The 22,749-nt window shown below is 34.2% G+C and overlaps 1 protein-coding gene across 1 annotated transcript in view; it reads right to left on the bottom strand.

The window, feature by feature from the left end:
• Positions 1 to 22,749, bottom strand: part of Ndst4 (N-deacetylase and N-sulfotransferase 4) — a 270,436-nt gene that overhangs the window by 109,102 nt on the left and 138,585 nt on the right. The window contains exons 3-4 of the mRNA XM_090356655.1: positions 16,285 to 16,372; positions 9,151 to 9,305 (exon numbers count right to left, since the gene is read on the bottom strand). Coding sequence (XP_090212781.1) covers positions 9,151 to 9,305; positions 16,285 to 16,372 — 243 coding nt within the window. The remainder of the gene's footprint in view (positions 1 to 9,150; positions 9,306 to 16,284; positions 16,373 to 22,749) is intronic.

Below are 22,749 nucleotides of genomic sequence, written 5' to 3'. Positions count from 1 at the left end.
CGTGTTCAGATTACAGGTGTTGCCAGCTGCCTACATGATCAGGAGGCTTGTAAACTGCTTGCACCCAGGTACTTTCCATGACTCACCGTGCCAGGGAACATGAACTCAGGGGTTTCTGTGTCACCAACCAATACTTTTTAAGCCAAAAATCATGACCTGAGGTGGACATAGTGCAGGAAAGATTCTGACACAGATGAGATAAGCACTATAGTGGATGTGGAAAAGAAACAAGCACACCTTGGTTTAGGATGTGAGGAGAGGAGATGAGGTAGGAAAGTGGAAGGTCACGCCTCCTCAGAGTCCATCATATATATACATATATTTCAATTTGGAATAGACCATATGTATGGTTAATCAGCTAATTGTTATAATAACATGGATATATAATGATACATGTATGCATAGGTGACATAAATAACTAAATTAACAGACATATGATGAACAATCTCCCGACCATATGGGTATACAAAATTACTTCTTGTGAACTGTTATAAAATTCCATCGGTAAATAAGAATTCTTTATGCAGTAATAAAATCTTTTCACTGCTCATAAAAAAACCTTCAAGTTTACTGGCTGATGTTCTGTAATCTTCCCACTGTGATTCTATTATTTTCCTCCACCCAAAGACCATTTTACTCATCATAGGTTTCCAATAAATAGAATTGACTATATTCAAGATCATGCACATAGTCCATTTTCTAACCACTTAGCAAATTTCACTGCTCTGTCATCCAGGGAAAAGCTATTAGTATTTGATTTCATCATTTAGTGATTTTTTTTCAAACTTAAATATATTTTTGGTCTAACTTGCTTGCTTGAGGTTTTAAAAATATTGTTACAAATATAGACATAACAGATTTAATAAACAAGTTATTTCCAAAACCACAGTGAGTTTCAGCGTAAATATATGGTCTTGGTGATTTAGGATATTAATGGAAATGATAACAGTTCTAGCTACATTTATATCACTGGGGATAAATGTAAAAGTAGGATGCCAACTGTGGTATACAAAATTAAAGAAGTGGAAAGCATTCTCAAGCAAATAAATTAATATTTAAACCTTAAATCTTGATAAATGTTGCAAGAACTGTTAAAGTTATGTTTACCTACCTTGAGGAACAGCGGAAAAGTAAAGTAGAAAATGAGAAAGGTGAGTGTAATTTACTTCCAGGTAGGAAAGAAATGAAAGCTACACTTTCCCCAAAGTACTTTTAATAGTCACAAGTGTATTAACACAATATTGTGGCACTAATGATATTAGTGGATCCAGGCTTCCATAACTAATCTTTTCTTAAGGGTGTAGACATGGTGTAGGAAATGACAAGTGAGGAAATTCTCAATTAAGTTGAAGAAATGTAGATTCTGATAGGAGGCAAGCCAGTAAGTTCTATAAGAAGAACAGAGAAATATTAGGTTCCTCAACAAGAGTCACCAAACCAGGAGAAAATGCTCAACACAATTATGACAGAAATATGGCAGTGTATGAAAACACACTGAAGTCTTCCAAGAGAAAATCATTAGAAATACTAGATAAGCCTTTCTTTAGGATGCATGAACAAGGTCTCAGATGCTTAGGGCATTGTGGGCTGTTTTAAGTCAGCCTAGAATTCAATGTCACATGATACAATGTCACATGAAATGCTTTTTAACATGATCATCATAGCTTCCTTTTTTTTTTGCCAGTCCTGGGGCTCAAATTCAGCACCTGAACACTCTCCTTGGGCTTTCTCAAGGCTAGAGCTCTACCACTTGAGCCACAGCACCACTTTTGGCTTTTTGTATGTATATTTTACTGAGGAATTGAACCCAGGTCTTCATGTATGCTAGACAAGCACTCTATCACTAGGCCAAACTTTTTGAAAAAAAATTTGAAAAAAAATGTTTGAGAAAAAAATTCAAGGAGGCAAAGAATGAAAATGGCAACCACCAAGGAGGTGATTATTATAAATTAGCTAAGGCAAAGAGGACTATTTGAAACCTCTGCAATAGTGACTGGGCTAAGTGAACTACCCAAAACTTATACAAGATAGTTTTTAAATTACTACTTAACAACCAGATGCTCGTGTTTCACACTTCTAGTGCTACCTCCATATTTGGGGAGGATGGTGTACAGAAGTTCAAGCCCAGGGCCACTCTCTAAGCTAACAGAGATTTTGAAGAGAAGCAATTGAGGACTTGACAAGATTACTAAGATATCCATACAGTACACAAAAATTTGTCAGAGTAACCCAGATAGCAAAGCAGCCAGAGCTAGCTCTCCTGAGAACAGAAGGAGCCAGGAGGACTGCATTTTATTAAATCTCACACTATGTGAGATCTGCTCCTATGACATCAAAACCAGTAAGTTAGACAACTCATGATTAGTAAGGGGCTGAGATCTGGGGAAACTTTATATTAGAGATAGGGAGCTTAACAGCCAGTCACAAAGGGAGCACTTCAAAAGCCACTGTCTGTTTGAATTTAATTTGCGTACCCAATGCTATGGACATGGTATTGGAAATATAAACACAACTACACAGGCATAAAAATTTATGACTCTATAGACACAATGTTTTATTACATAGATTAATATGTATCTATGACATACAAACCCTCAGCCTAATTTTAATTATGTTCTAAAATCTAAGTTCCACTGTTTGTATATACAGATTCCCTTCTTGAATACTTGTTTGTTAAACATGTCATTTGAAATATGATGTAAAAATCAATGTCAATAAATTCTTTAATTCTCCAAAGAGGAGCTCAGAGAGGGCATACTTCAGAGTAGATGAATTCACTAAAACTGTTCATTTAACTCAGCAGATTAGTGTGTAAACACAACAGGTTTTCTGATGCATCAGAGAGTGCTTTACATATTATCTGAAATGTTTCATTTTCCTCACTAAAATGACAAGAACTGTTAAGAAACAGGAAGTATTGAATAGAACACAAAAGAGCTTGCCAAAAGAAAATAGAGGAAGCAAAAGTGTCCATATGTGGATGAAGTGACACTGATCAAGACTCACTGTGCTCATAAATTGACTTGAATTAAAAAAACCTTTGTACAACTATTTAAAGATAATAAATTCAAGAAAAGCCCAGATGTGATACTTACTGAAGGCTTCAAGTGTGTTAAGACAACTAAAGTAAATCAAATGTAAAGATTCAGAATGTGTTATGATAATCTCATCGAATGGAAAATATCATAAGGATATACTTGTATACATACACACACACATATATATATACCTCTCTCTATATATGTATGTATGTATGTATATATGTATGTATGTGTATGTATAAAACCAAAGAGGCATTTGGAAGTAGAGCTCAGTGGAATGATACCTATTTCACAAACACAAGGCTCTGAGTTCCACCTTAGCTTGGAGGTCACGGAAAGAGCTGCTATTTCACACAATGAAAGGAATTTGAAACAGATTCTAAAAATTATGAAATAATTTTAATGATGAAAGAAGGCTTCAGTTATTGGAAATAGTCTATACTCATGATCCAGAGAATTAAATATGGTTGCTATCACAATATTTTCTAAATTCATCTGCAGATAAAATGCTGTTGTTTTCACAATTATAATTCAGAAATTGGTCAGATGATCTCAAAATAATTTGGATATTTAAGGTCCAAGAATGGCCAAAGTCATGCTAAAAATAAAGAAACAATTCACACCTATTTGAATGGTTGCAATAAATATAAAACAAGAGTGTGCAATAAGTGGAGTTTTTCCATATTGCTGGTGGGAATGTAAAATGTTGCAGACATACTGAGAAAATAGTGACAGACTTTTACAATATTAAACACAGTCTTCCAGTATGAGCTAGCAATTCACTCTTGGGTCAATACCATAGAGAAATGAAAATTATGTATATACAAATACAAATACTTGTGCATGAATATTCACAGCATCACTATAACTACCCACTATAACTGCGGAAACTAACCAATCTCTATAAACTGATGAATGGATAAATAAAATGGGATATGGTTTAAAAATAGAGTAGTATTCATCAATAAAATGGAATGGAATAATACATGCCATAGAATATATGAACACTGAAACTGGTCTAGTTAGTACAAAGAAAACCCATTCATAAGAGATCACATAGTATATGAATCTATGTCAAATGTCCAGAATAAAAACAAAATGTGCATTAGTTATTTCCTGTAGTTGAAAGAAATATGAGAAACTAGGGTTAGCCACTCAGGTGTATATATTTTGTTGTAGAGATGACAAAAATACTCTGAAAGGTGTGACATTTGAATGACCCTTAGATTACAATAAAATTTATTTATTTATTTATTTTTGCATTTTATATGGATACCATTTACTTTGGCTTGTTCAGCTGATACTCTACCACTCTCTGAGCCATTCCACCAAGCCAGTTATTTTTGCTGCATGTATTTGAGATGGAATATCATGGACTTTTCTGTCTTCAAACTGTTATCCTGTGGATCTTAGATATCTGAGCATCTAGAATTATGAGCATCCGCTACTTGAAATTTTTATGAAGAACAGTTTAAATATCAGTATTTCACATGGTATAAATATTGTATCTAATCACACACGTTCATAAATATATAGAGCTTTGAAATATTATATGCATGCATACATGTTGTATGCATATATACACATGCATGTGAATATATGTACACATGTCTTTGGATATCTTTGTACATAAATGTATTGATTAAGCAATGGAAACATATCAGTAAAACCTCTTCAACAATGTTAAGAGTAGAGAAGGAGTTTTAGAATGAGTTTTTCTCTGGATTTTAAGACATGTTGGGATAACTAAACTATCTATTCATATATCCCAAAGATGTTAATTACCCTATCTATCAATTAGATACCTTACTTATGGAAAAAATATCAACACTGAAGACAAAATATCCTTAGCCTTCAGATATTTTGTGTTCTGTAATTATCAATGGACTATAAAACCCCAAGGCTTAGAAACATAATGAGTATGTATTTAAAACTTAAAACAACAAAAGCAATATTTGTACTTTTCTCAGAAGTCTTTTGCAGAATAAATATAAATAATTCAGGCTTATGCTACAGGGATTCTTTTTTCACACTGACTGAAATGGAGATGCAGATTAAATCAGAAATGATTTTTGTAACGTTTTCATTGTATGCTTTCATGTTGACTGACCATTGTTTTTAGATTGTTTCAGCACTTTTTTTTGAAGTGTTGCTTCTATTAATTGACATGCTCAGATAACTGATTGATGGAAAAGACTGAAGATTTATTAAAGGAAAAAAGAACTTAAAGTATTTTTCTTTATTCTAGTTCCATACCAACTAAAATATAATATAACTACCATGTCTTGATTAACTCTACTTTGGAATAACACACACACGCACACACGCACACACACACACACACACACACACACACGCACTATGTTTTAGAGGATACTTATACAAATATAAGTGTACTAGTGAGGCATGCTTTCTGCTCATGGATTGATTCCACATACATATACATAGTTACTGTATGCATGTGCACATGTATATAAAAAGGTATAGGTATATTTATTCTTGGAGTAAATAATGGGATTTTTTACATGAATAAAGATCCTTCAATAATTTTGAAGGAGTAATAAAGGAGTCTTGCAATGTGTTACTTAAGATTTCTGTTTGTTTTGGGTGCTAGGCCTGGAGCTTGAACTCAGGGCCAAAGCATTGTCTCTCACCTTTTTGCTCAAGATTAGTGCTCTTCCACTTGAGCTATAACTCCATTTCCAGGGGTTTTTTGGTGGTTAATTGGAGATAAGAGTCACACACAGTTACTTGTCTAGTTGGCTTTGAACTGTCTTCTAATTTCAGGCTTCTTCATAGGATTTCAAAAATACTTCTGAGTTGTGTGTGTGTGTATGTGTTTGTGTGTGTGTGTGTGTGTGTGTGTGTATTCCTATTTATTTTGAAATCTTTCTTCCATAATCACTACAGCTGCAGCCAGATGAGTCTTTCAAGTTGTTCTTTCCAAATCTGTGGGACTGTATTGTCAGTGATCACAGAATTTTAAGCTGGAATTTATCAGTGGCATTATCTGGTTCAATGATCTAGGCTGGCAGATGCGTTGATGTAAATTAATTATCTAAAAAAAAAACCTTGGTAGTGTGGAGAATGAAAAGGGAGTCATTACCATTTTAGGAGAGGAAAGTGAGGCATGAAGACATTAAATAAGTTGCCAACTTTATTAGAAGTAGCTACTAGCAGTTGGGACTAATATTTAGCCTGCCAATATCTCCTTTAGTGCTTTCTACTGCCTTCTCCAATCTTGATGCCGCTGACAGTTTTAAAGTGTTGCCTGGATGTAGGAAAGACAATACTTTAATAAGGAAGAAATATCTCTCTTGGGTCTCTGGACAGCACACATAGTGTGGTGTTATGATGACAAGAAAGGTGGGGTTATCAATGTCACTGGCTGAAAAATCCTGAGCTTTATTGAACTGAAATCCAAGAAATCCAACGAGCCAAAGCCAATGTCATGGCATTATTTTGAATATATATAGTCTTTATGATATAAATATAAATATATATAGCATTATAATATACATATATAATAAATATGCATATGTATATAATATGAGGTATAGCATTTTGACTATAATAATGCGATTTTTGATTTACAAAATATATTTACAGGTTTAAGTCTAGCTTCTATCCACACTGACTAAGCAAATGTAATTGCTCTGAACGGATTCTAAATAGCTTTCAACATTTCATTACAAAGCAATTACATCTGAGTCTTTCCCAGAGCTCTCAGCATGGCTTTTAAAAAAGAAATTACATAAACAGCTGAAATCAGCCATTATGAAATATAACCTACCAGCCTAAAAGAGCCCGGGTAGTAGAATGGAGGAAGGTGAAACCATGTGATAGTGGTGTTTGATTTGCAAAATAATTTCACAGAAAATATAATACATTTACTCAAGATAGGTTTATTTTTTAAAAAAGAAAGTTAACTTGATTTTTCAAAGTGATAAAGCAATACAACATTGGCTGGACACTCCCTAAATGTTAAAGGAAGAGAGATTCCTCAAAATTCCATGTTTTAAAACTATATTTGACTGTTTGAAATAAGTCTATCTGCATACTTGCATGTATTTAGAAGGAATATACTTGTCTAGTTATCACCTGTTGAGGATCGATTGTGTGCTCAGCACGGATAGAAGCCATCCTGTGGGTAATTCTATCATTCCCACTATTGCACTTGGAAAATGCAGCCACTTAGAAGCAAAGTGATTTAACTAAATGATAAACTTCAAGTAACTGCTGGTAAAAAGATCAAGATTTCTAGTTATTCTGGATTTTTAGTTTACTCACTCTGAAGAATATTATGGGCATACTTGAGTCTTTCATTAATGTTAAAACTAAGCCAAACTTTGTAAAATACTGTTTATTTGAAGACATCCACTTGCAAAATGCAGTTTGCTTGCATGATGACATAATTGTGGATGCTCAGGAGATTCACACTCACCTTGAAGCTGAATGCCTACACACATGTGAGAAGGGGCAGCTAGGTAAGTTTCTGGAGAAAAAGATTTCCCTTTTGAATAATCCCTTTTGAATTTTGAAATGATACATGGATTCATATATATATATATGTGCATGTATATATATACACCCTATGTTATATATATGTGTGTGCGTGTGAATGTATGTGTATATATACATATATATAACACACGCACACACACAGATATATATATGTATATGTTCCATATATGTTATTTTGTGCTGGTCATGGGACTTGAACACAGGGCCTTGAGTATGGTCCCCGACATTTTTTGTTCAAAGCTAGCACTCTAACACTTGAGCCATAGTTTCACTTCCAGCTTTCTGGTGGTTAGTTGGAGGTAAGCGTCTCACAGACTCTTTCCCCAGGACTGGCTTCAAACTGTAATCCTCTAATATCAGCTAGGATTACAGGATGCCACTGGGCCTGGCTTATTTTGCATAATGTTTATGTTGTAAAATTCTATTTTTTTGTTGTTTTGTTAGTTTTTCAATCATCTAAAGTCCTAGAAAGGACTTTCATTGCTTCTGGTTCACACAAATCAATGAGCAATCTAGATCTAGACATTGGCTTGCAGTTTTTCAACCCCTATTGTTTTTGTGAGTCCTGCGAATTGAACTCAGGGCCTGCACACTGTCAGTCGGCTTTCTCCAGACTGGCACTCTACCACATGATCTATATAGCACCACTTCTGGCTTTTTCTGTGTATGTGGAACCAAGTAATCAAACCCAGGGCTTTGTGCATGCTAGGCAAATGCTCTACTGTAGAATAGAACATTTACACCAAAGTATTATTTTCTGGGAATATTTTGGACGTTTGCAGGCCTTTTTAAAGCCTAGTAGTCTATTTCAGTGCATTTGAGATGAACTAGTATGTGTGGTACTGCAAGAGCGCTGGTTTAGAGTCAAAGTCCAAATCATTTTATCTTCATATAGCTGCTTGTTGCTTTTATCAAAAAGTGATTTTGAGAGGTTCATTATATTACATAGACCAGTAAAATAGTAAAAGAATTAACATTCCTTTTCATAGATGCTTATACTAATCATCTAATAAGACCTGAGCTGTTAACTTCCTTTAAATGGCTTGTTTTATAAAATAACATCAGTATAGCTACTAAGAAGGCTGAGATCTGAGGATCCGGTTCAAAGCCAGCCAGCCAGAAAGATCTAAGACAACCCTTATCTCCAGTTAACACGCAAAAAGCCAGAAGTAGAGATGTGGCTCAAGTGGCAGAGCACTGGAGTAGAATGAAAAAGTTAAGGCAAAAGCACTCAGGCTCTGAGTTTAATCAGCAGTACCAGAACACACACACACACACACACACACACGCACACACACACACACACACACGCACCCCACAATGCAATGATATTATCATTATGCTTATATGTATACAATATGATATCTTGGCTCCTTGATTGTACATATCTGAAATAAAATAACACAAATTCACACGTCACCATAAAATATTCCATGCACTGGTATATTTTGTTCCTTTTCATGTCTTTAGGATATATATCAGGAAATAGATTTTATTAACCATTATAAGATAATAGTCCACAGATTGAAAACACACACACACACACACACACACACACACACACGTCAGAGTACAATGTGCTCACCAGTGCAAATTCCTTGTTGAGAATCATCTGTTCCACCAAAGAGGACTCATTGTGGAAGAGGTGTGGCTGCATATGGCTCCACATGTGTGGAAACCACCAGAACTCGTCCACGGACCCCAGTAAAAGGTCATCACCCTCATCTTCCTCCTGTGTGCCTGTGAACAAGATAACTTCCATGAACATTTTGTACCAGCTAGAAAAGGTTAGCTTGTAAGACTGATTTACTTCTGCATGTTAGGGATACACAGATCCACTTGTGAGTTTCCTTAACCAGGAAAAAAGAAAAAAAAAAAAAAAAAAAAAAAACCAAGAGCCAAGCATGCTCTAAATTCCATTTGTCAGGGATTTTTTTGAGTTGCTATTACCTGGTGGGAATGGAAATCAGACTTTCTATGTGCTGTTTTTATTTTATAACGATCCACAGAAGAGATACAGAATTATCTCACTAAACACAGGGCATTAGCAGAAATGATTATTTTTTTCCTCTGATTTTTCTATATGTCTAAAATGAAGCTTATACATTAACTTAATTCTCTTTGCTCTTCTGATATAAAAGTAGTATGTACTTAATGAAAAAAATGTAGAAAGCTAAAAAAAGTTATATATAAAGCAAAAGCAGAAATTTAACTCACTTATAAAACCATCTACGAGTGAAAACAATTGAATTAATATTTTTGTTATTTTTATAAGTTAAGCTTTAGCTCTGTAAATGCATTTTAATTCTTTATATATTTAATCATTTGTCATATAAAATTTCTCATTTGAGTATAGCTATTCCATAAAAATTTAAAAACTAATCTTGTAATTGTAACAAAAAATAAGACTGCAGGCTCTGAAACAATATTCCTTTTTCTGTTTTTACTGGAAAAACTAGTTAATAGCACTCAAGGCATAGAAAGTTTTGTCAAATAAAAATTTAAAAAATCATAATAAAACAAAACAACGTATTTCTAAGGAAATTCATTATATTGTGGGCATGAAATTACATTTTTACTGTATGAAATATATGATTTTCCTTCAATCACTATATAATGAATTACATAAGTAACATAAAATAACAAGTACTGGCTTGTATTGTGAGAATGTTTCTTTTTTGCTTTCATAACAAAATATTCCTTACAGATTAGTTCTTGATTTTATTATTTTTATATGAATTGGGGAATAATTTTGACTGTTTTCTTTTTCTTTCTTTTTCCTTTGGTATTGGTACTGAGGTTATGAGGTGATAATCTCACTTTTTCTTTTTTCTTTTCTTATTTTCTATACAGCTGGCAATCCACCACTTGAACCGTGCTTAGATCCTGGCATTTGCTGAATTTTTGGAGAAAAGACTGTTGGATTCTTCTAGACTAGCCAGCTTTGAGCTGTAATTCTCAGAAATCACATTCCTGAGGCCCTAGGATTATGAGGCTGAGCAACATTAACTAAAGATCATTAATCCTTTTTCATGGTTTTCCAATCTCTAAGTCTATAGTAGGTAGAATTATAAGTATGTGCCCTTAGGCCTCCACATCTGTCTCTTACACATCTCTAAAAACTTTACCTGTCTGTATTATAGTTTTCTTTTAAATTATTTGTCAGTACACGTACAGAGGTTGATTATAGCTCTCTTAAAGTCAAGTATTGGATCATGTTTACCTACACAGCATGGTGCCAATTCCTTAGAGCAGTGAATGCTTGAATAATTAATGTAATCTGACTGTAGTCCGTGAAATTTAGTAGCTACCTATGGCTTTGAAGCATGTCAACTTGTGTTTTTTATTTGAATTTTTTTGTTCCTGGGATAGACCATTTAATCTACAGACCTCAAAAATTGTCAGATTTCACTAATGTCTTGTCCTCATGCCTGATTCTGTGGAGAGCAATACATAAAAAGAAAATAAAGTTTTGAAAGTGATGAAGATCATAAAATGAACAGATACCTTTTCTTATTTTTGTCAGCAAACTAAAGTATAATGAGGTCACAAATTCTTGATTTTTGTCAATATATTAAGACTATCAGGCTAGGTCCTGGTGCCTCATGACTATAATCCTACCTACTCACGGGATGGAAATCTGGAAGCTTATGGCTGGAAGTCATGCTGGGCAGAAAAATCTGTGAGATTCCACTTCCATATGATCAACAAAAGGGCAGGCTGAATGCATGGGTCAAGTGTTAGAGTGGTAGAGGAGCAAACAAGTACAAGGCCTGCACCCTGGTACTAGGAAAATAAAATCAAATACTGAAATTCAAACTCAGAACAGTTCGTCACTCACACAGATGAAGTGTTTATGCTACAGATGTTTCTCGCCACCATAATTTAGCAGAATGAGCCATAGATTAGAAAGAGTGACTTTATGTCACACATGATGAAAGAATTGATAGTTCTTTGAGCCCCTTGAAATTGGTCTGTTGTGCTTTGAATATAGAACGGTTGAGAAGTGCTTCCCTTCACGTTAAACTCTGCTGATCATTATTGTAAGTGGCAAAAAGCACATAATGCATACTTGACCAGAAAGAAGGTCAATTACTCAATTTAAAGAAAAAATTTGCAGACTTAATATAAACAGATGCATGACTGATCATAAAGTCTTAGCCATTCTAATATCAGAGATTATGCTAATTTATAAACACTCTCCACAAGGTTAAGAATGACATTTAAAGCTTTGATTTTTTTTTTCACTTCATGGATTAATTTCTGCCACTCATTTTTAAAAAAAATTATGCTGTTCATAGAATTCAAAACTACATGCAGTCAACCTTTGACACTGGAGATAGCTTAATAAAAATATAATATCAAGTCATGCCAAGAAAACATATCAGAATTCCAAATGTTCCCAAAATTTTGTGAAAGAAAATATTATAGTTTACTCATCTTAAGTCCATGGTGAAGAAAATAATATAATTTAACTCATTTTAACATGCATTTCCAACATTTAAAGTCTGATTAAAACTACATGCTGCAATGTTGAACCATATAGTTTATATATTATTGTATTGATATGCAAGAAGTAATTCTAAAATCTATGTTCTTAACTTTAATATTTTCTAGCTCAAATCACATTGAAGTCTAGATTATTATCATTGAAAGGTAAATGCAACATGTTCTCATTTTAAAAGTATTTCCTTTTAATATTTATGATTCTCAGATCATATGAAAGCTTTTATATAAAAAGTTATGCATATGAAAAGCTGATTTACTTGTTATCTTTTCTGTAGAATCAATATGATGAAGGCAATAATATACATCCCGTTGTTATTTAAGGGAATAGAGACATGACATGGGACATAGAGATTCAGCTTATGAGTAAAACTGTAAGAGCCTGAGTTCTTGTCTCGATTTTGGTCCCAGAAGAAGAAAAATAATAAAAAAAAATAAACTCAAAAGTTCAAGTCTCATAAAACTGATTTATTTTTCCTTTATTCTTTTTTAGTGCAAGGACTTGGTACACTTTTCTAATATATATGAGCAAATGGTATAACACTATGCTACAATCCCAGTTCAAAATACAACTGGCACTTATAAAGCTACATACTTAGGAGGCAAACATCTGAGAAATATTGTTTGAAGCTAATCTGGGAAGAAAAGTCTATGAAACCCTTATTTCCAATTAATCACCAAAAACCCTGAAGTGGAGGAGTGGCTCAAGTGGCAGAGAATCAGCTTTGAGTGAAAAAAGCTAAGAGATAGTGCCTATGCCTTGAGATCAAGCCCCCTGATCATAAATAAATAAATAAAATGATTAACTGAATTTAGACTACAGGACATATTTACAGCTCTGGTTCTAACATTAAAGAGTTTATATAAATTTTAAGCTTTGTCTTTATCCCTTTTGTTCAAAAATCAGCTCCATACTCAATTATTAAATATAAAATATATTTCCAAAATATTAGAAAATATCACCTAATTTTCTTTACACTGTGCAGTTTCCCCTCTATGTGTATAAAATCAACTCATGCTAAATATATATTAAATGATAGCAGCAGTATAATGTAATTTGAATAAACTTTACATAATTAGAAAATAGATAAATAGAAAGTATCTGTTTACTTTTTGACATTTGATTATTAAATGAAATATTTTTAAAATTGTTAAAAGCACACATTTATAGTGCACTTACAATATACTGGGTATTATTACACATGAGAGAAATGTTAGCATTTTTAGTCCCATTTCGAGTTGTGTTAACTGAGACAAAGAAAGAATAAAGTAGTTTGTTTGTGTTTGGATAGCTGGTAAAATGTAAAAGCCCAGAGTTAAATAGGTTTCCAATGACTAGTCATTTAATCCACATTTTTAGAGGAATGTAACAAATAAAAGAGGAAAAGAACCAACAGCAGAACCACATCAAAACAAAATCATATAACTAAAGGAGAAATAATATAATTTTTCTTATTTTCATGTGTGAAATTCAATAATTATATATAAAATCTATTTTTAATAAAAATTGGCTCATAGAAATCACCGATGCTAATTCAATCTGCAGATTGTTATTCATGAATTCATTATTGATTGAGGTCATGTTCAATTTATTATGAAATGCCAAGAAAAACAATGATTTTTTTAACCAGAAACTTTCCCTTAAAAAAAAAAATAAAACTTTTAGTCTGGATTTGTAGAGGGCAACTGTTTTTTTTTCCTGAATTGTCTTCATTTCTCAAATGAGCCTTCATTGTGCAACTTCAATTGAGATGAAAATGTTTCCAGATTAAAATACTTCACTTTAAACCCCGTGCTTTTCTTTAAAAAAAAAATAGCACTATGCCTTTCTTATTTCAATTTGGCACCCATGACTGAATGGCATTTGGGGAAATCTTCCTAATCTGTCTTTTTAGAATGAGATTGCTTTTAACATGTGAAGGACAGAGAGACTGAACGGGAATGAATACACATGATGTACAAATGGGTGAAGCTGTGCACTAAAATATGCAGAATCAATCATTATTACACTGGACATACGTGATTAAATGTCTTTGAAACCTGGAGGATCATCCATCAGAATCTTTATGCACTGGGAAATCGGATAATCCTGGGAGAGAACTAAGACTGAAACTGAGACAAGGCCATCTTCTTTGTTACACATCACAGCCAAGTGCACACATAAGGAAGGTCCTGTCTTCCTTTCCAGTCTTTCCTTGTTTCTGTCCTCTTAACTCTCTATATAGAAATCTGCGAGGTATCCCTTTTTTCCCCTGTAATTCAGCTCTTGAATGAATGTGGGTATGTCTAAGTAATTTTATAAGTACTCAAAATAATATGAGCATATGCTTTAAAATGTTATAGATATATCTCAAGGTTCCTGTACAAGATAGTATCACAAGGAAATAAAAGTTGCAGATGTATATGAGGGAAATGAAGCTTCCTGAATTTACAAATGAATAAATACATCTTATTTTCTAAAATGCATTATCACCACAGCATGACCACATAGTGTGTTTCTTCTATATTCTTCCATCAATTATGTTAGTTCAGTTTCAACACAGCTAATAAATTCTGTTAAAGAGATATCATTAAAATACATCTTTGTGTGGCAAGTCTTTCTTCAACAGGTATTCATTTTTATGAACCTGACTGATGTACTGCTCATTTTCCACATGCATGCCCAGGATTATGAAAAAAAGAAATGGAAAACATTATAACCTCTGCCAGCATTAATTCTACAAATGTCTGGCAGTCTTAATAGGTCTGACTATGAAAAGTAGATAAAGCCTGAGGTAGTTATACAGGTATATTTCAGCCAAAATAAATGACTTTACTTACACTATGCAGCTATTCGAGAAAAAATAGTATTGTTTGTGTGTGAACTCCAAATAATCCTATAATTTTTGCCCTGCATGGGTAGATAGAGCTTTTACAGTTATCTGCTTTACAACCTCATAGTTACAGTTTCTTAGGCCTGAACTCATTTCTTAAGGGGCTTTTGAAGAAGATTTTCGAAACCATGACTACTTTTGAAATTGTAAGCTGGAATTGCTTTGCCTGTGCAAGATGATGATCCAAATCTGTGCCTGCAAAATGCCTTAAAAATATGCAATCATTTGATTTACCACCTGTTGTAAATACTAATTTTCCCTCTATTCCTTTCAGTAGTTTATGTGTGGCAAAGCATCAAGGAAATACCAATGAGATAATGCCATTATATTCTAATAAACCATGCTGAGCTTCTCCATTAAATAACCACTTTGGGTAAACAAGCTGTACTTAAAAATAATTAAATGCTACCTTTTCTTGGGATATTTTAATGAGTTAATGTGCTACCCACATGCATGCAGAATACTGTGGGATGTTTTTACTAAAGTGCTTTGAAAAGAGTGCTAAATAATAAAGCATTTAGCTCCCAGCATAAATACACACTGTGGTATTTCCTTAATATAAGTCTAATTAATAGAAATACTTTTAGCATCCTTGCAAGAAAATCCATTTTATTCAAGTAGTTCTTTCTACACAAGTGCTAGGATTTGACATTTTTTCCCAACATTCAGAAAATGAGTCCAATATCTGGGTAAAAGTTATAAAAATATTTTTTGAGTATTTGTTTTAAGGATTTGTTGAGGAACTAAAATTCACTGTTACTGGATAGAGATGGAAAGAAATAGAGACTATTTGTGAAGGTTTTGATGGATATTTGTTGACATTGCCAGGAATAGTTCTTTGGGAAAATTTCTGCAAAGAAATGTAGACCAGTGACATATTTCTCTAAGGATATAAAATTTCTCTCCCACTGCCATATGCTTTCAAAAGGAATGTAATATATAAAAAAAGTGTCAATCAGGTAATGATTTGACAATTACTGTCAAACATACCATCCCTTATGGTTTGAGTATGAGTAGAGCCAAAGTCTTCTTCACTACTCCCCATTACCCTTTCTTAGTCTCTGCGTCTACACATGCTACATCGTCATACTTAGAACAACGATTATGGTATCTTTAAGTGAGTTGTAAAAAGTAAGTTCCCTGCCTCTTTGCCCATGATTTTAATAATATTTGCTTAAGGATACAAACTCTTTGATTTTGGATTTGATTATTCATATCAGGCACCCAAGTTTCCCCCCCCATAATCAATATGGACATTCAGATATGCCTACTTATGGAGCATTCAAAAGCCTAAATCCTATTTATCTGTAGCTGCCTGAAAACACAAAGTCTCTTCTTACCTGTGTGGTAAAACTTCCCTGAAAATCCAAGGTTGAAGGTAAAATTTGCAACCTGAATGCGCAGTAAATTTTGAGTCTCTAGTAATGCCTGAAATAAATAAGAAATTAACATGATTTTAGAAAAGTAAATATGAAGCTTTGGAAATGCCTCTATAGCAAATGTGTGTGCAGGAAAGACACAACACAATGTGTACCTTGAGTTTGTTTTGTTGTGTGAACTTTTAGGTAGCATTCATTTTAGTCACTGTAATAATTTACTAGAGTTACTGTAATTATTATGGATACTGTTTTTGATGATGGTTACCAAATTATTAAACAGATAAATGTAAAGAATGTGATACTTTGCTGAATGGCAATTCTTCAACTGAATTAAAATGGACTTCATTTTTCATTTCTTTTCTTTTTTGGGGGTGGGGGGTGCATCGGGGCTGAACTCTGAACCTGGGCGCTGTCCCTCAGCTCTCCAGCTCAAGGCCACGGCGCTAAACCTGGACCTGGGTACTGTTCCTGAGTTCTTCAACTCAAAGGCTACCACCCTACCCTTGAGCCACAGCCCCATTTCCCATTTTCTAGAGATTAATTGGGGATAAGAGTCACCTGGCTTCTTTATGCCCGGGCTGGCTTTGAACCATGATCCTCAGATCTCAGCCTCCTGAGTAGCTAGGATTACTGGTGTGAGCCACCACGCCTGGCTTTTATTTTTCATTTCTGTGGAAGACATTTCTCAATTTTCAGATTATTCCATTTCCTTCCTTTGGAAAAATAATTGAAAATGGGTGAGTGTAGTCAAATTCTACAAATACTACTCAGAAATAGAAGGGATCTTGTGTTTGAACTACAATTAAATTATTTGACTGATGTGTTTCCACCATTTATTTATGGCATAATTAGTCACTTAAAACTTGAGTTTTTATTTATAAACTAAACAGCAATGCATATTTTATGGCACATTGCTTGCAAATCTAAAATAGTAATAGTTACTCTTTATGTTATTAATTTCATAAGAAATATTCTTGAAACAATATTTCCCTGATTTTTTGACTTGGAATTATTTTTTGTTAATTTCTCATTTATAGATAGCACAAGAACATACTGGTAAGAGTGTCAGAATTAGTCATATAAATTTTTCTGCAGTTCTTCCAGTGCTGTTATTCCATTATTAACATATGGAGTATAATTCATAGCTCATGTATTTAAGAGGTACTTTTTGCTTGCTTATGGCCTACGTATTGAATCACTGTTTCCCATCCCCCTAACGTTTAGGTGGAATTTTTGGAAGGGAGCTTATGTAAATGGAATACTTTCTAAGGGCTGTGGAAGATCTGGGTCATGGTAGGACAGACTTTAAAGAAGGGATAAAGGCACAGGGAAGGTTGGGTGTTGGTGACGTACGCTTGTCATCCTAGTGACTTAGGATGCTGAGATTTGAGGATTCTGGTTGGAAGCCAGCCAGAGCAGGAACATCCATGAGATGCTTATAGATAACACACACACACACACACACACACACACACACACACACACACACCAAAAATAAATAAATAAAAGAAGAATGATAACGGACAGGGAATGTGGTGCTGATACATTTAGCACTTTCCTAGAGACTGTCTAATAAACATCAAACACACACAAACAAACAGCCCTGATTAATTTGTTGCCATCTTAGCGCACAGTGTTTCCTTGGAGTTTTAAGACACAGTACCTACAGCCATGTGTGCACTTGTTTCAAGCCTTTTCTAGTTTACCCCATGTTCTACTACTGTGTTCACTTTCCAAAGACAGAAAGTGGATCCAGATTGGGTTAGGGAGGCTATTTATTTAATGACTGAAATGTCCTCATTCTTTCCACATTCCATTTCTCTAGTGTGCTTGTTATGATATAACATGAGGTTGAATATTATTTCTATGATTATTGTGAGGATTATAGTACATATGCTATGAAAAGTACTTAACTGATTTCTTACTTTGCAGCAGCTCAAAATACTCTTATGAAGCTTCGAGTCTATCATTTACTCCCAGCAAATGAAATCGTTAGCATCTCTATCTATCTAAATAAGCTATCTCCATTCTCTTTCCTGTACTTCATCCTTGTCTCTGCAGCGTTCTCATTCTATTCCTTGGTCCAGAAAGGCTTCCCTTGTCCCAAATCTAGTCCCCAAACCCTAGAAATTATTTAACTCTCTGCCAAAATGTCACCATTTAATATGGGGTCTTTTCTGTTGCCTCAATGATGTTTTTTCAGTTTCTCATCTTCAAATTGTTTCTCAGTTCATTACTTAAGGTTTTCATACTTTTCTTATTTCTGTATCTCAGGTCTGTCTCTGGTCTAAGGTTGGTCAGTCCTCAGCAACCTCAGGTATCTCAAGTTACTAAATGTACTTTTGTGTATGCGAGAGATACTCCAGGTATGTTCACAGCACATATTAGTGAAAGGGAATAAATGGAATTCATCAAAATTGCACTCATTGGAAACATTTTTTTTCTGAAAGGTAAATCAAGGAACATAGTCCATAAGCAATATTAAAATGGTAGATATGTTAGGACACTAATGTAACAATTTCCTACTCAGATAAGCTCAGATATGTAAGGACAGATGTATTTTTCTTTTCCTGGTGATACAATGAAAAATTCAACAGACCTTTCCATTTGTGTGTGTGTGTGTGTGTGTGTCCATACTTATTCCACATTCTTGGAACCTGAACCCTGGTTTTTGTCCCTTAGCCTTTTTTTTTTTTATTGGCTAACTTGAAGCACAGATCCATTTCTGTCTTTTTGGTGGTTAATTGGCGATAAGAGTCTCTTGGAATTTCATGGCAAGACTTTGAACCTTGACCTTTCCATGTCAGTCCCTGGAGTAGCCAGGATTACAGGGGTGAGTCACCTGCTGAGGCAACCATTGTATTCTTGAAAAAAGTCGAATTGTTTAATCATTGTCCTCACCTGTAATCTTGATGAATGTGGAAGGCAAACCAGACAAAAAACAAATGGCTAAAAAGAGGATCTACATTTTTGGTTTTAGCATTTGTAAATATTTATGAGGAAATGTCTGTGCTTTTCTATGATAAATAATAGTGAATATATGAAACTAATTTTGAAACTTAAAACTCAGAATCAAGTTTTAAACAAAATTATTACATTGTGAAAATTAAAGAATGAAATGGAAAACATTGAAATACAAGAAAATGTAAAATGTCACAAAATCAGAGAAAGAGAAGCTTAGGATGGAAACTTCTAAAAATTTCTTATTTTCAAAAATTGCTAATAAGTTAAAAATTATGCTTCATGACAAAAATCAAACAATAAATCTAAATAAAAAGCATATACTTGAAAATAGACTTTTTTTTTCTTTTTTTTTTATTTTTTTGCCAGTCCTGGGCTTGGGCTCAGGGCCTGAGCACTGTCCTTGGACTTTCTCAAGGCTAGTACTCTACCACTTGAGCCTCAGCACCACTTCCGGCTTTTTGCTATGTATGTGGTACCGAGGAATTGAACCCGGGTCTTCGCGCATGCTAGGCAAGCATTTTAACCACTAGGTCAAACTCCCGGCCGAAAATAGACTTTTTATATCTGTATATTTTATTGGAAAATTTAACTAACTTTTGAAAATATATACAAAATAAAATATGCTTAGATTGGACAATATATCAAATGAACTATCTTTAATATTTTTCAAGCCATACAAAGTCAATAAAGAGCTTTGAATATCTCCCTTTGATTGCTTATTAGAATCTCATTAATAACTAATAACTTAGGCCAAATAAAGGTAACTGGTGTAAAGTAAAGCAGTGCTTAATTATTTTAATATAGCAAGTTTAACTTGGCCATGTTTTAAAATATATGATGCTTAAAAAGAATGGTGGTGATCAAACAATTGTCCAGGAAATTTTCCTAAGGCTAATGCTAAAATTGTAGCTTGGGAGGAATGCTTGATTTAGAATGTCTATCATTCAAATCAGTACTGTAAATTTCATCATATATTACAGATGATTCTAAATAGTTCAGGAAATTGTTCTCAAGTTACTCAAATGAAATGAAGTCCCAGAATGATTGCAAAACAACCACTTATCTGTCTGAGAATCTGAATGACAAGTGCTGGATGGAAAGAAGCTAAGGAATTGTTTTCTGACAATAAATAAAATAGCTTCAAACAAGAATATTAAAACCAAGCAACCAGGAGAATAACTAACCATGCACTATATTATTATCAAGATATATATTGTACATATGCATGTATATACATGATAATTCTGATATTTTATTGTTAACACAGGTAAGATTTTTTTCTAAATATTTAGCTAGGAAGGTAGAGATATCTATAAACAGTCATTGAGATAGCCTTAAACTTTCTAAGTTTTAAAGTCAAATACCATAAATTGAAAATGTTTTCTTTTTTGACTTTATGCACTTGATTATACTAACTGACTGGGTGACATATTATCCACAAAAGTTCCTGATATGTGAATCCAAAGAAAATATTAGCTATAGCCTTACCTTCCAATTGGAAAAAAAGTGTCTTATGAACAGATGAAAGGGTCAGCCTAGATGACATAAAGTGAAGGCCCACATTGAGCGTGCTTTTCACAACACTCCCTGTAATCTTAATACCTCCAGGTCCCATGTAAATGAGTTTCTCTGGCCCTAGAGGGTGAGATGGAGTCAGGATTCCATGAGCTTCTGCAGAGACTATTTGTTAATGGACAAATGAAGAACAGGGCTGACCTAGGATGAAATATTAGCTTTTTGAAGTTTGCTTGTGAAAGTTCTTGCTTCTCATTTTATTCAATGCTTTTTTTCTCCTCATATTCTTTATTGATAAACTCTTATTGCTATTCAGAGGGAATGATTGGATAGATTTATGTATCAACTAAAGCTCACTGTGGCCAAAGGAAAGTGTTCTCAGTAATGTCACATGAAATAGTTTCATTCTGGGGACAGGAGTTTGCCCTAGTGGTAGAGTGCCTGTCTAGAATGCATGAAGACCCTGGTTCAGTACCACATACATAGACAAAATCTGGAAGTGGTGGTGAGGCTCAAGTGGTAGAGCTCTAGCCTTGAGAAAGTCCAAGAACAGTGCTCAGGCACTGAGCTCAAGCCCAGGACTGGCAAAAAAAAAAAAAAAAGCAATAGTTTCATTCTGATAGTGGAACAGATGAATTAATTAATAGAGAATTAATGAGTATCTCTAATAATAATACTGAAAACTATCTAGGGTTATGTTGTGGGAAGAAGGTTGAACTTGCTGGGTATCTTTTCCTACAATTGTCCTAAATCTGTGCAGTCTTCTGTGGAAAAAAATAAAAAGTTAAGTTTTTAGAACACTGACTTTTGAACCATCATCCATCATTTACGTGACCATGTCCTGCCTTTCTTCTGTGATCTAAATCTGTAGAAAGCCATGAGTATGTATTTTTTTTTTGCCAGTCCTGGGCTTGAGCTTAGGGCCTGAGCACTGTCCTTGGACTTTCTCAAGGCTAGAGCTCTACCACTTGAGCCTCAGCACCACTTCTGGCTTTTATCTATGTATGTGGTACTGAGGAATCGAACCCGGGTCTTCATGCATGCTAGGCAAGCACTTTAACCACTAGGCCAAACTCCCAGCCCCATGAGTATGTATTTTGCAGTTGCTGGGCTCTCTTTCCTCAATAGGCCATTATGCTTCCCTTTCGTTTCCTTTTCTTTCCCTTTCCCTTTCCGGAGATTTTTGTTACTATTGTAAAAGTGATTTTACCATATGTTATTTTTGAAATTAATACCAATGACCTACATTTTACTAGCAAAGATGATGAGATCAATGAAGTTTTCTTTTTTTAAAAAGTGGCCATATATTTGAGGTGTGAATAATAAGATATAGTCTACGCTCAAAATAGAGGATGTGGGAGTTTGCCTCAGGCCAGGTGACCAGTGAGAACAAGGCTGAAAGTCAGGATAAAACTTATCATGTTCCTAATCCACTCTTCGGTTTTTACACAGAAGATGAGTGACTGTTTGCATTAATTCATCTGCAAGATTGCTGGAAGGAATTGTAAGTGTAAGGATCCATTAAGCGGTTGGTTTTGTCACTGGTTAAAGATAGGAAAATTTAAAAATAGTTTTGAGCTCGTTAGGTTTTTTTTAACTCTTGTCACGGAAGTGAAGAGTTTACACTTTCAGCTTGATGATCAAAGAACACATGGAAGGTTATATGTCATTACATTGAAAGGGCATTTACATTGTTTCAAATTTTACTGGATTTGCTCAGCAAACACTCCATGTGTCAAGTCTTCCTTCCTTGTGCATGCAGTAGTTTTGTTGTGTGCGTAGTGTTTGCTGTGTATCCAGATGTTCACAGACTCACAGGACATTGACATCAATCCTTTCTGAAATGGGTTAAGTCAGTTTCTGCTTCTGGGTTCTGATTGGCCCCTTATTTCTTGGGGCTAGATTGGTACTCTAGTTTTTCTCACTTCCCATTTCTCAGTTTCAATT

This window comes from Megascapheus bottae, chromosome 23 (genome assembly GCF_031878675.1).
Source record: "Megascapheus bottae isolate mThoBot1 chromosome 23, mThoBot2.hap1, whole genome shotgun sequence".
Classification (NCBI taxonomy): Eukaryota; Metazoa; Chordata; class Mammalia; order Rodentia; family Geomyidae; genus Megascapheus; species Megascapheus bottae.
Note: the sequence above shows the minus strand (reverse complement) of the source record. Positions and strands in the feature narration are given on the sequence as shown.